Source organism: Lissotriton helveticus, chromosome 7, assembly GCF_964261635.1.
Source record: "Lissotriton helveticus chromosome 7, aLisHel1.1, whole genome shotgun sequence".
Taxonomy (NCBI): domain Eukaryota; kingdom Metazoa; phylum Chordata; class Amphibia; order Caudata; family Salamandridae; genus Lissotriton; species Lissotriton helveticus.
In genome coordinates this window covers 832,278,996-832,294,500 of record NC_136068.1, presented here as the reverse complement: position 1 = coordinate 832,294,500, position 15,505 = coordinate 832,278,996, and the positions used below count along the sequence as shown (strand labels likewise).

The 15,505-nt window shown below is 44.2% G+C and overlaps 1 protein-coding gene across 1 annotated transcript in view; it reads left to right on the top strand.

Annotated features, from left to right (window-relative positions):
• The window catches only part of ADAMTS2 (ADAM metallopeptidase with thrombospondin type 1 motif 2), a 1,744,160-nt gene that overhangs the window by 919,754 nt on the left and 808,901 nt on the right, over positions 1-15,505 (top strand). The window contains exon 6 of the mRNA XM_078653324.1: positions 12,568-12,724. Within this exon, the coding sequence (XP_078509450.1) occupies positions 12,568-12,724 (157 nt within the window). The remainder of the gene's footprint in view (positions 1-12,567; positions 12,725-15,505) is intronic.

The following is a 15,505-nucleotide window of genomic DNA, read 5'->3' as shown; positions in this document are numbered from 1 at the left end:
TTAATTTTGTTTTTCAATTTCTGAAACCATGAAAGCTTCTTTTTCTCCTTTACGTAATAATAATCCATGTTTTTAAACAATTTCCCTTACTTCGGTAAAGATCGTAACAACTTATAACAAGGAAGTTGTTATTCCGCAACACCAACCAATCCGTGCGTGAAATTCACCAACAAACCAATCAGGTTAAGCCTCGTCACTATTTTGCTCAACCAATAGGATTACTGTTTTCAGCATGAGCCAATCAGCTGTCAGCTTGTCTAGTCACGTGAACCAATCAGTGCACGACTACTGTGACGTATGTTCACCAATCACAGCGCGACTCTTGTGACGTATACTGCCGCTGCAGCTTCTCTGTCCCTCAGTCCGTAAACTCACACCTCCTTTACAAAAATTTCTCACAGCGCCATATTTACAAATCTTTCAATTGAATTCAGTTAGTAACTCCACAAAAACAAACCATTTGTCCGTTTCACTAAAATAAAGTGATAGCTTTCTCAAACATTCAAGTATTCTTTTTACGTGAAATAGACTACGCTATTTTCACAGAATATTTAAATTTGTTGATAAAGTAAGACTACTCTACCCTTCTAGCAGGTAATAACGAACTCGTTTCTCTCTGAATGCACATATAGAAACAATTCAGAGTTTCACTCAGTCGTATATTACAAACCCATTTACGCACATACATACATGGGAAAATCCCTAACCATACATATATATCTTTAGTAGGACTTTAACCCACCAATAGAAATCCTCACTCACCAGTAAGATAGACAACGCTTCCTTACCCTTCACTCAAGCTTAGATAAGTCTACTACTCTTTTCACAGTGAGTTTTAAAGCAGGACATAAGTCCCTATACTCAAAAGCTACAATTTCATAGACAATCCTCACTATACATTCTACCTTTCACACCTAAAATCCCTAAACTTGTGCTGTACGTCCACAACACTTGTGATATACAGCAATACGACTATTTTGAAACAGAACAAATGCACTGTGTAACTTCACCTGTCACACTTCTCATGCCGGCTCAAATCAGGAATTTTCACACTGCTGGAAAAGACCTTTCGACTACATATAACAAATGAACATACTTAACATGTTTTAGACATGTATCCTATGTACTACCATGTAACATATTAGTTACCATAGTAACCATCCTCTGCTACCAAGAAATTGATGCAGCGCTCTGTTCTAAAAACTGTTTCACCAACGCTATCTATCACCTCTATACTCACCATTAAACATAACACACATAAAGGCCCATATCACCAATGAGACCATTTTAGAGCAACTGAATCATGTGGTCTGATTATCTAACTATTCACAAAATATTTACATATTTATATACATCTGCAGTTTATCTATATTCACCATGGTTTAAAACATATATCACTTAATAATAATCAGGCCACTAAGGCGATTGGATCAACTGATGGAAACTAGACCATGAATAAACAAGACCAGCTTGTCATTTCAAATCTAATTTTATTAGCTTTATTTCATAAAGAAGAATAGCATTAAAGGTTTAAAGTCTTTATTTTATAAGCAATCAAGTAAGCAGCATTTTATCAAGAAAATGAAATAATATACTGGCATCATGGAGGCGAACTCAGAAACATGAATTATTAGCAGAATAACAGTTTCCATTCCTTAAACCTATTTCCCTGTCTAATTCTCACTCCACCTAGAAAGGAAAAATCATTTAAAGTCTGCTGTCCTTACGTGCGCCAAAAGTCCAACAGCATGTCACGTCAATCAGGAATCGGAAAGCAAGAGTTTTTTTCCCTGCTCTCTGTGGCAGGTTTTATACCTTTCTCTCTAGCTAAACTTTCTACATTTTACATTCTTTCATGAAAATCCAGGCTTGTCATTGGCTGAGCCATGTCAGTCCACTGTTAGGTCACCACCGATTTTGACCAAGTCCAGGCTTCACATAAGCCCTATTGTTCTTAACTTCTACATCCTTTGGCTTCCTCAAGAATGATACTTTTTCCCGAGTTCAGAACATTACTCCCTAATCTTGGCAGACACTTAGAGTTTCTGTCCTTGAGCCTTCTCTCCATGAGCACGTTTTACTCGACCAAAGAACTGTTCCTGCTTTTAATGATGACTGTGCAGCAAAAATCTCCACAACTGCGCATGTGTGAAGTCTTCACTCTGGTCAAGTTTTCACGTCTGCAGCTCTGTCAGCCATTTTCTAAACCATCTTTTAGGCCTCACTTTGGAAACTATTATTAAACAAACACAAGACATCAATTAATGTAAGAATTGAAACCCATTCTGTTACCCACCCCCTTTACTAAATAACTCCATTAATTATGTTACCTAGCAAAAGCACAGACAAGCAGCTTTTATATTTACCTTTCCTTTGGGAATCATACGAACTCCATTTGCTTTTATCCCAGAAAAGACATAACATAAGCACATAAATAAGCACATGCCATTAGTTAAACAGCCACATTTAATACTGACAAAGACAATAGGTTAGTTTATTATTTCTCTTTGCGTTTGCAACATATAGCACATTAGTTTACCCAGTGTATATCGATGAATGTAATCTTAAACTAAGTTGATTAGTAATTTTCACCACAAGCTTATTAATTTTATTATAATTATGGGAGATTAACTTCACAAGTCAGAACAAAATTTTGTTCTTCACCTTGCTTCATCATGTGGAAGAGGTATTATTTGGTCTCATGAGCTTAACTGAAGCCAACCTGATTTGGTGGAGTGAACTACGTTAGAGAGAACCTTCTCAGTCACAACTTCCATGAATACATTCTGAATTGCTGTGAATCATTCCCTGCTGTAGATGGACTTTATTCGGATGTATCCAAGATATGGCAAGTTACACTTCATTCTCTAGCGCAAGTTTGTGTGATTTTTGTTTCTCTATTTGTTTGATCATGGTGGTTCGATGCGTTATTTATCCATTTTTAGAGACGAAAAACCATTTACTTCGAGAAACATTGGATAGAATATGTTGCCAAATACAATAAATACATTAACATGCAGGTCGGCCTATGATAGAAGAACCAAAGTGCCTTACTAGGGGGCCGATTATGATGGCGGACGGACCTGAGTCCGTCCGCCACCATAGAGTAGGAGGGAACCTCCGCATTGCCTGCGGAGTTCCCTCCTGTGCAATTATGATGTGACCGCCACCCTGGCGGTCACATCCTCAATCTTTAACATTGCGGCGGGTGCAGCTTCAAGCTGCACCCGCCGCAATGTTAAAAATGCATACACGGCATTTGCGTGCACAAAGCAGCAGGCACCGCGCGGTGCCTGCCGCTTTGTCCATGCAAATGCAGGGGGGTACCATAGGTACCCCCCATGTGCACCCCCCACCCCCCCTTCACCCATGGGGCCCGCAACGGGCCCCCAAAGTGAAGCTCCGTATGCTTTTCCACAGCGGAAAAGCCGCCGTGGAAAAGCATACTTTGTACTCCATCCTAATATGAATGGCGGTGTCTGATAGACACCGCCAGCCATGTTAATGCTTTTCCGCCGCGGTCGGAAGGCGACCGTGGCGGAAAAGCAGAGGACAGATTGTAAGACCCACCAGCCATCCTAATTTGGCGGTGGGTCTTTCAAGTCTCCGCGGCGGATTTCCCGCATCCTCCGGGCCGGCGGTGGCTTCCGCCGGCCCGCTGGATGCGGGAAATCCGCCATCGTAATAGGCCCCTAGGTTTGGTCTGAGGCCAATAAAAGACAATTTAGATAGATAACTTTTGATCACAACAAACACCTAACAAAATGTTTATGATTCATGGAATACATTGCACCAGGTTTTGCTTGCAGATGTAGCCTTCTGAAAGAAATATTCGACAAGCTAAGAACTAAATGAATAGCCTCGCTTGCACTATGAATAAAAGTCTGCTCTGAGCTCACCATTAAACCCTCCCATGTACATTTTCCATGCAAGAAGGCTGGTTCTATTCAGGCTCCAGGCAGGTCTAGCAGTGCCAACCAAGTCCTGAAGAGCACCTCCCCACTTAAAGCTCTGCCAACCCATCACATAACCTTTAGACCCTCTCTTCAATCTTGGGCACTTCCATCATCACCCATACCCTTCAATTGAAAACTGCTTTGCTGGTGCACTCCTCCCTGTCTAATCTGTTACCAAAACTGCCTGTTACACCTATGATATGCTATAGGATCAAATCACACACTGCCTCACCCTAACTGAGCCCTAGCTCTCAGATCCAACATGGTGGACATTATAGGCCTCCTTCTACCCTACTTTGCATTCTCAAGTAAAGGATTCGAGGCAGAGATGATTACAGGCAGAGCAGTAAGCATTGCATACTGTGGTTTACTCTGATCCCCCAAAAAATCAGGACCATCCTTTTGTTTTTTTTTAGCACCTGCAAATGAAATCCATCCCCAGCGTTACTTCATCGTTTGTCTGAACCATCTCTCATTAGGAGACTCCCTTCATTCTAGGTCTCATCATCAATCTTACTTAGCATCCCTTCCTGCTCTCCAACTTGAATTTCATCTTAGGGAACCTTAACGTTAAAGTAAAAAAATCAATCAAATACGAATGCTAAAGGCATCAGAGGGCCAGGATACCTAAATAAGTAGAATATTCCAGATTTGATTACAATACTTGTAACTGATTATCAGCCCATAAAGGGCTTTACCTGGTATTAGCAAGTGAGTCTTGGGAACATAGGTTTTCAAATGTTCCTAAAATACAATATGCACAATGAAAGATTGTTTAAGCTGTCAGCCTTCGGGTGGTCTCCCAGACTATTTGCGTCCCCCGTCCTATTTTTGCTGATCTCATTTTTGTTGGCCTTGAGACTCTATGAACTTTACCACTGCTAGCCAGTGCTAAAGTGTTTGTGCTCTCTAGTAGAACTGGCTTATCCCCAATTGGCCCATTTAATTTACTTGTAAGTTCCTAGTAAACTGGTACCCGTGTGCCCAGGGTCAGGAAATTAAATGCTACTATTGGGCCTGCAGCACTTACCCCTTAATTAGCCATGTAAAACCGGTCTCATGCCTGCAATTGCAGCCTGTGTTTGCAGTTTTAAATTTCCATTTTGACCTGGCAAAATAAACGTTTTGCCAGGTTCAAACCTTCCTTTTTATAAACATATAATTCATCCCTAGGGTAGGCTCTGAGTGACCTAGAGGGCAGGGTGCAGTGTATTTCTAAAAGTTGGACGTGTAGTTTTAAGTTTTTCAGGTGGACACAGATGGAAGATACATCATTCTGGTAAGTACACTAGATGCTCATGAACTGTGTTTAATAAATGTTCATGTGCGAAATATTGACAATGGCACATTCTTTGGCATGGTGCTCGTGGCTGTACGGGACCTCTGTGTAGCAGAAGTGATCGTGGCAGGTGAATTCAATTGTCCAGTGGATGGTGAGGTGGACAGTGCCTCCCGTGCCTAGACACTAAACCTAATATGACGTTGGTCCTTGCACAGGCGGGTGTGGGAATGGTTGACATCTAGCAAGTGCACCCCCCCCACACCTTTGCATATTTATGTTATACCCTAACGTCAGGCACACATAGCAGGCTTGGTTACTTTTTGATACAATCCACAGCACTACAGTGTATAATAGATTTGAGTTGTTTGGGTCGGATCAGCTCTGATCACTCGCCCCTACTGCTTACGTACTTACTGCTCTGGGCGCCGCCTAATATCCCACTTTGCCGACTCCGGGTGGAGGCACGGACAGACTTACTTTTCCTTGACACGTTAATGGACGCCAAAGATCGCTACTTTGACACTAACTGGGAAAGTGCTGGCAGTAGAGCCATAGAGTGGGAATCCATGAAAGTGGTCATCCGGGGTGTGTGTATGGTGATGACAGTGGGTATATGCAAAACATTGGAGGGGGAACTGACACAGGGTGAGACAGTGCTTGCCATTCTGGAGCGGGCACTTTCTATCATCCTGAGGACCCTGACTGAATGGGACAGAAAGCGACACCAGGTATGCGCACTGAGGGTCCAGCTGGACACCCATGTCTGACCTACTAGTCACCAGAGATTATATATGAAAGGGGAAAGGACAGAGCAATTACTGGCTCGATTGTTGATATGGTTGAAATCCTTGATCCAGCCTATACTGGCAGTGAAAGATTTTACAGGAGGCACTGTCACTACACAACAGGCGATAAACATATTATTCGCACACCACTAAAGGGGTGTTTGCACTACGCCACACAGTTCAGACCTACACTCACTCCCTGACTCTTTAGCAGGACTACAACTGACATGACTCTCATCAGAAGAATGTAAGACGTTGGTAGCCTTGTTGACCAAACAGGAATTACTGAGAGCGGTTAAAACATTGAAAAATGCCAAGACACCTGGCAGGGGGGATGGTCTACTGGCTGAGTTTTATAAGACTTTCTCTGGGACCCTGATTCACAAACTACTACCAGTATATACAGAGGCATTAGAGAGAGGGGTGCTCCCGGAAACTATGAGTGAGACCATCATTATACTAATTCTGAAACCTGGGCAAGAGCACATGGAGGTGAGCTCTTACTGCCGGCTATCTATGTAGATCGTAGCTCAGAAAATCCTCAGTCACACACTGGTGGTGCGCTTAATGCCCTATCTACCATGTCTAATCCACATAGATCAGTCTGGTTTAATCCCCTTTTGGGACACCTTGTGCAATATTCAACGTCTGAATCATGTGCTCCATGCCTCTGAGCTAGCAGACGACCTCTGAGCGCTTGCTTTTCTACACAGAGGGCAAGCGTTTGACTCAGTCAGCCGGGATATGTCTGGCAAGTCTTAGCTAATGTAGGGCTGGGGCACAACTATCTAAAATGGGTTAAACTACAGTATGAGTGCCCAATCAAAAGAGTGCAGACTGGCCAATATGCCTCCTCTGATTTTCGCCCTCGTGATGGAACCTCTCATGTGTCGTCTCTGTCAAATGGTGCAGTTTGGAGCATACCAGTGTGCTATATGGAAAATATAGTTTTGCTTTATGCGGATGATGCAATGATTTACCTACGTCAACCTGACATTTCAGCCTGTTCAGTTAAACTTCATCCAAGAATTTAGCGAATACACAGACCTTCGAACTAATAATACCAAGTTGGCCCTGTTCCCGATAGGATTGTGGGGGAACTATCTGTGGACCAACTGCCAGAGACAGGTATACTGTGGAAGACAGATAATGTCAGGTATATTGGTATTTACATCACACATGGAGTACAACAGACCTATGATTTAAATCTGGGCCGGGTAATCTTCAATCTCCGCCCATCGATAGAGTTCTGAAACACACTGAAATTGTACCTAATGGGCAAGACCGCCCTCATTAAAAATGGTTGCGATGCCCAAATGTTTGTACGTCCTCCAAGGAGCCATGTATGAGATCCCCACCAGATGTGTAGAGATTTGGATAGTCTTCTGGTGCAGATCCTGTGGTCAGGAAAACGCTGTAGAATTGGGTTGGCAACTCTCAAAAGGTAATGGCAAAGGGGAGATTTGGAGGTTCCAGACCTAAAGCTCTACTACTTGACAGCCCATCTCCAACATTCAATACATTGGTTTGATAGGTAGAATTACTGGAAGAGATCACTCCTTGCTGGCATGGACAACCAACACCAACTAGGGGCGCTGCTGATGGGGTGCAGAAGTATCCCTGAAATGCTACCCCATTTGATCCAACTGTCAAGGTTAACTCTGGGAGAGGACAGTGTGGTGGATACTACAGCGGGTGCCATACGCCCCTGACCTAGACCTTTTGAATGTGCATCCATTTGCCCAAACAGCCCAGACAATGTCAACAGATAGATGGAGAGAGGATGGTTGCATTATGCTATCCAACCTGTATCCAGTAGGGTCACTTTTTTAATGATGCAGGGCGCTTTTGAGTCATTTTGAATTGGCCAAGGTAAATTTTTACAGGATGCAAAAATAGTGGCCACTGCCAGACAGTTGTGGCCATTGTTTGCCGAGGCCCTAGAGCTCACACAGACCATGACTACTATGCTTTCACTAGCAGGGTGTTGTGAACAAATGATCGGACTTTGCGGGTGGACCTGCGGTTGGTACCACTTCGATTGGAAGAGACCTGGCAACAAGATGGCAAAGAGCCCATTACACCTAAGGAGTGGCGTAAAATTCACAATGCTAAACGTGGGGATCTATGACGTTACAACGCATACTTTTACAACGCATACCATTTCAACGAAAATTTTACAACGCAAAAACCATTACAACGCATGTATTTACAACGCATGTTTTTACAACGCAGGTACCTTTACAACGCATACCATTACAACGTAAATATTGGTAAGTATATATTAATTTTTTAAATGTTAATTAATTGAAATTAATATAATTTAATTTAATTTAATTTAATTTATTTTCATTTAATTAATTTAATTTAAATTTAATTTTACTTTATTTTAACCCTGTACCCCTGTAACCCAAAAACCCAAAATTGACCCTGAACCCTAAAAATACCCTTTTACCCAAAAACCCAAAACTGACCCTGAACCCTAAAAATACCCCTTTACCCAAAAACCCCAAATTGACCCTGAACCCTTAAAATACCCCTTTACCCAAAAACCCAAAACTGACCCTGAACCCTTAAAATACCGCTTTACCCAAAAACTAAAAACTGACCCTGAACCCTAAAAATGCCCCTTTACCCAAAAACTAAAAACTGACCCTGAACCCTAAAAATGCCCCTTTACCCAAAAACTAAAAACTGACCCTGAACCCTAAAAATACCCCTTTACCCAAAAACTAAAAACTGACCCTGAACCCTAAAAATACCCCTTTACCCAAAAACTAAAAACTGACCCTGAACCCTAAAAATACCCCTTTACCCAAAAACTAAAAACTGACCCTAAAAATGCCCCTTTACCCAAAAACTAAAAACTGACCCTGAACGATAAAAATACCCCTTTACCCAAAAACTAAAAACTGACCCTGAACCATAAAAATACCCCTTAAAAAACCCAAACATATAACATTTTAAAAATAATTATATACTTACCAATACTTACGTTGTAATGGTATGCGTTGTAAAGGTACCTACGTTGTAAAAACATGCGTTGTAAATACATGCGTTGTAATGGTTTTTGAGTTGTAAAAGTTTCGTTGTAATGGTAGTGCGTTGTAAAAGTTGCGTTGTAAAGGTTGTTTCCCAAATGTGGGGTTTGTATAAAAACATGTTTCAAACTGAGACAATATACCTACATCAACATAGCTTATCTCTCCTTGAAGAGACTGCACACTAATTACCCTGCACTAGATGTGGTTATACGGAAGCCAATTGTTTTCAAATTGTGTGGCATTGTTCAGTTATTACCATTTACTTGACAAAGGTGTTAGCCCACATCAAATCGGGAAGTCCAATGTAAGATCAAACAATGTCTGCTGGGTTTATTCCCTGGAAACGCCAAGCAGAAGCTAGGCAGGAGGTCTAGCTGGGGCTTTTAGTGGCTAAGAGGCTGATTGGGATCAGCCGATTTGGGCTTAGAGAAATGATTTTCTGGAGTGGGCGGGAGCTGAGGAGGCGCATACGTGATGGACACGACAGGCTAAAAAGGTGGCAGATGACCTGCTTTCTTGGGGAGTGGTGACACGGACGCTGGCGGCACTCCTAGAGAGTACTATATCCAATTGAGTGCATGTTACCCAAAATTGTGCTAAATCGTGCCCTAAAGGAGACAGAGCCCGATGACTGACGAGGCCAATAGGCACAAACACAATAACCCTATTGATCAAGCCACATTATGAAAAATGTCTGACTACATCAATATAATTTCCCCTGGATTTGTTGACCAGTCCGAGCATGGAAGCAATGGGGGTGGGAGCCGGTGGGGGAGTAAATGTGGAAAATATATTAGGTTTTGTTTAAATGTCTATTCTGATTATTGGTTAACAATGACTGCTACTTCAATTTAGTACGTGTTGACTTAAATGGCACCACCATGTACACAATTGGAACGGAAGTATGATGTGTAATGTTTGTATGGTTCTATAATGGAAAACAGTAGCTGTGTTATTTTGAAATATTATGTATACAGCGAAGTTTGTTGAAATGCCATTAAAAAATAAAAATGTAGGTTTAAGCTTTACATGTCCTGGAAATAAAAAACCCTTAAATTAGTTTTCACTACTGCAAGATCTACATCTCCCATAGGATAGCATTGTGCTAATTTATTAAATGTATTGACTTCAATTGGGAGCAGGTAGGAATGTCGAATTTGGGATCTAAATTGTAATTAAAAGCCCTCTATAATGGTACATCCACATTTTAAGTTATATTTTTAAAAATGCCACTTCAAGAATGTTGGCATTTTCTTGTCCCAACCATTTGTTTCTGCAGCCTGTATCCTGGGTCGCATGAATAGGTGTAGCTGGCAGTTGATCCTTGTGTATTGCTCCCAGGCAGTAAGACAAAGGGAGGCTAGGTGTGGGCCACTCTGACTTAATGAGGAGAAGAAGCTGTTACCTACCACACATGCACATCACAAAGGCTCTGCCTGAACGCACTCACACAGGGTTTGACATTAGTCTTTTGTGTCCCCAGACAAGCTGGGGCGGGAGCAGTGATGAAGTGGATACCTGACACTTCAGGGGCTTGGAAACATCCAGAACCTTCTACAACTTCAAATGGGCACCAGATATAAATAATGGACCCTCAGACCCAACTAAACCTTTAGAAGACTCGGAAGAAGGATTGATGTGCTGCTTCCCTCTGGCCTGAGTGAGAAGGAATAGACCTCCATTTTCAGCCCCGGACCACCCGAGTGATTCCAAGGGCTAGTTAGCTGGCCTCCTGATCAGAGCCTCAGGGACAGAACAAGCTCCAACAACCTTGCATCCAGCATCAGGACTGCCTGCCAAGTGGTGGCACCACAATCCTGGGACCTTGGAAGTGGGTCTAAACGTGCTCTGTTAGCCCAATTGTGGTCTCAGCAGGAACTAACACAGCGTGACGCACAACCCCAGAAAACTCCACATCAGAATCACTGCATGGGGCATCTCCGATGCAAGATCTCATATCCCCGCCCACAGTCTCCTCTGAACCACTGCTGTGCAGTGCATCCTCAACATTGTATCCACATCGTAAACCCCTCGTCGATGGCATCCTTGAGGGGGAATCAGGACTCCACATCACAAGTCCGGCAACTTCTTCGGAAGCAGTTGGTGCGTGTTGCATCTTCAGCGCAGGACTTGACATCACAACCCCTTTGCCGATGGCATCCTTGATGACAATACAGCACCTCACATTGAAACTTCTCGGAACTGCTGCTGCACGATGCGCTCTTGATGTGTGATCTTGCAACACTCCGCAACCAGGATATAAGGTACTTTGTTCAGTGAGCCTGAGTTCCTGTAGTCTACCTTTGCGCGGTCAGCCTGAACTTGTGACTTTGCCCTGGTCTAGTGGGACCAGATGAACACAATTGGTACTTAGTGCTTTTTGGCCCAATTTTCACTTAAATCTTTAAAATTGCATATCTCCAGTTCTACTGATATTTAGTATGGTCTTAAATTATTGATTCAAGTCAAGTCAAGTCAAAACAACTTTATTCGGTGAGATTATATCACCATAAAAGCATGCTAATCAGAGGGGAGCAAATACAAGCTGCAGTTAATTCTCAAATATAGACAATAAAAAGCTGAAAACATATTTAATTAGCATCAATTTACCACAACATAGTACACTTTTATATAGTGAATAAAACAAAAAGACCACTGGTTACCTAAAATGCTAAAAGCTAATATATCAGATAAAAGTTGGAATGCAAAGTGAGGAATCCTGACAGGATGAAAACAAAATAACCTGTTTCATACAGATAGATAAAGTGCATGGTACTATTGGACATACAAATAAAAAGGGTATATAACAGGCTACATTTAATCATCGTGGTTTTCATATTGCAGAGCATCCAGGAGTGCATAGGCTTTTTTCTCCTTATTGCCAATTGTATGAACAGGATAACAGCATTAATAACTTTTTCATTGCCCAAGCTACATATAAAGTTAAAAGCATGTTTGTAGTGGAAAAGCATATTAGATAAAAACTGAGGTTTTCAAATTGATTTTCGTATATCCGTATAAAAATTGATTCACTTTTACTCTATTTTTCAAAATTGGTCTTTGGTTTTTCTTGTGTTGTGTTTCACTTAATTACTGTTTGAAGTGTAGCATAAATATTTTACACATTGCCTTTAAGGCCTGGCTGCTTTTGTGTCAAGCTACTAGAGGCTTCAACGCAGGCTAATTTGGGGTACACTTGTGACTTCACCCTGACAAGGACTGTGGTTGCTGCTTGAGTAGGGTTTCACCCCTTTCAATCAGTAACCCGATTTCTAACAGTGATCATATAGAATTGTATTTTTTTATCTTTTACATTTGTTTTATTATAGTTTATCTTAAATATTGGCTTAATCAAATAACCAATATTTATAAATTTCATTATGAGTGTGGTATGTGCCTTTCTGAAGACAAGATTTTTTAGTAATGATGATGTTTATAAGTCATTTGTTGGATACTCTCAGCGATATTAAACATGTCCATATTTCTTTTTTTATCTCTAGTCCACAAGTTTAATTGAAGTTGGAAACCCATCTCAGAGTTTAGAGAATGTTTGTCGATGGGCCTACCTGCAACAGAAACCTGATAATGGGCATGCAGAATATCATGACCATGCTATTTTTCTAACACGTCAGGAGTTTGGCCCATCTGGCATGCAAGGTATGAAATAAATTTGCTAAGAAAATATTTTGTACGATGTAGAGTGTCAACATACAGTACAAGTTTTAGTAAGTAAAGGTTAGAAGATTTAGTGAAGGTAAAATATGCAATGAACAAGCCATTCACTGCAGCGGTTACTGGTCACGCCTTGTGTTCTTGACTTGACTTCACCAAACTGTGTTGGCCTAGTCCATCACTTTATAGGCACGACAACAGAAGTGCTACTTTAACGTATGTATTGTTTGCTATAGATCATGTAACAAAGAAATGATTTGCTTATTTTTAAGGAACTGGGCAGAGCAGAGCTAAACCTCAGCATGCCATTTCATTCAGCAGACGCACAATGCATGAAATAATTTATGTCAAAACTTGAACCCTACAGCCAAGAAACCCATGAAAATTATCACTGACACCCACTCTACCCAGCATGTAAAAACTGGCCTGCATAACAGACGACTAATCCTTTCTAATGAAGTCTTGGGCGTTCTGATTCTTTTCTGGGATGGGTCTCCGATCTCTGTATTTCCCAGTACTGGTTTTAACACTCTCATTCGTCCATTGGCTTCTAATTTCACAGTCAGCACATGATCTGGGTCTCCTCTGAAATCAACAGTTTTTAACTTTTTGAGAGAGTGTTCATTTTCTTTAGTTGTACCCCTCGCCTCCCATGCAAGGACCAACTTCAAAGGTTTAGAGTTTCTTCATGCAGTGTGCCTCAAGGAGTAGGTGGGTAGTTGTTTTATCGCTTGGTTTTAATATTCCATTCAGGATCGGAAACAAGTGTTTGTCACTCCCCAGAAAAATAAATGTAACCATGATTTGATTAAGATCTGTTATACACAACTGGGCTTGGGCCCTTGTAAAGTGAGATCATCGGATAGGCCGCATACAACAATGTATACAAAAAAGTGCCTGTCCCTGTTAGACGGGGACCTGGAGGGTCGGCCGAGCAGAGTGATCGCACAGACAGGTAACTTCCCCCCCACAGATGGACACCACACAAAGCTTATGGTAACACCTTTTATAGGCACTTCGGGTAGTAGAGTGGTACGATACAGGGCGATCAGGACACGATGATCCTCTCAATTCTAGTCTCTAGTAAGGGAAGGGGGTAGCGGGACAGTCTTGGTACCCACGGGTACGGGTGTGTAACGGTGATAGCTCACAATCCTCGAGCTCGGTGTTCGGATGGGTCAGACCGCGGCAGCGCCAGCAGGTCCCGAAGAGGTCGTAGGTGGCACGGGCCGCGGCAGCGCCAGCAGGTCCCAACGAGGATGAAGGGTACAACGGGCCGCGGCAGCGCCAGCAGGTCCCACGAGAATGCAGGTTGCAACGGGCCGCGGCAGCGCCAGCAGGTCCCACGAGGATGAAGGTTACAACGGGCCGCGGCAGCGCCAGCAGGTCCCACGAGAATGCAGGTTGCAGAGGGCCGCGGCAGCGCCAGCAGGTCCCACGAGGATGAAGGTTGCAGAGGGCCGCGGCAGCGCCAGCAGGTCCCACGAGGATGAAGGTTGCAGAGGGCCGCGGCAGCGCCAGCAGGCAGGACAATAGTTCACAAGGCAGGGCTGTGGCAGCGCCAACAGTCCGTCAAGGATGAGTTCGTCGCGGTGTCTCTCGACTCCAGGATACAACTACCTTCCTGTCCTGGGGCTGCCTCAGTTATAGGTCTGGCGCCCTTTGATGTCCGGACCCTCGCTCTTGGAGGTCGGGAGGTCTGGGATGAGGGAGTCCAGACACCCAGCAGGGGGGTGGAGCCAGCGCCCGAGGAGGCTGGGGGTGCTCGGCACCTGGCGGGGGAGAGCCATCGACACTTCGTACTCCCATTGACCTGCCAAGTGGGCCGTTCACCTCCTGGGTGGAGGGTGGTGCCGGGATGTCGGGGCCTGGCCAGGCCCAGGGCTGGGGTCGGGCTGAGGCCGCACGGCCGCGTGGTGCCGTATCCAAGATGGCGGCTGGGCCGGGCAATGGTGCTGACGGTGGCCCGGGCCCTGTCCTGCGGGGAGGGAGCGAGCCCTTCATGTGGCCTGTCCAACATGCGTCCCCCCCAGCTGAAGGCGGGGAGAGTCACCCATCTTCTTGGGGACTTTCCTCGTCGAGGCGGAAAAAGCGGGACAGGCCATCCGCGTTGGCGTGGTCTTGGCCGGGTCGATGTTCCACAGTGAAGTCCATCCCCTGCAGGGAGATGGACCAACGTAGTAGTTTCGGGTTTTCCCCCCGCATCTGCATGAGCCATTGCAGGGGCCGATGATCGGTCTGGACCCGGAAGTGGGTGCCGAAGAGATAAGGCCGGAGCTTTTTGAGGGCCCACACCACGGCGAAGGCCTCCCTCTCGATGGTGCTCCAGCGTCGTTCTCGGGCCAGGAGCCGTCTGCTGATGAAAGCCACTGGCTGGTCAAGTCCTTCGGGGTTCAGCTGGGAAAGGACTGCCCCAACGCCATGGTCGGAGGCATCTGTTTGGACGATAAATTCCCGGCTGTAGTCGGGGGCCTGGAGCACCGGGGCGGAGCACATGGCGGCCTTCAGCTTCTCGAAGGCCGCTTGACAGTCTGGGGTCCAGGTGACCGTCTTTGGTTGGTTTTTGGAGGTGAGTTCCGTGAGGGGCCCTACGATGCTGCCATAGTCCCTCACGAACCGTCGGTAGTAGCCTGTGAGTCCCAAGAAGGCGCGGACCTCGGTCTGGGTGATGGGGGACTGCCACGACTGGATGGCAGCGATCTTGAGTTGCAGAGGGGCCACCAGACCGCTTCCCACCTGGTGCCCGAGATAGGTCACGGACCCCTG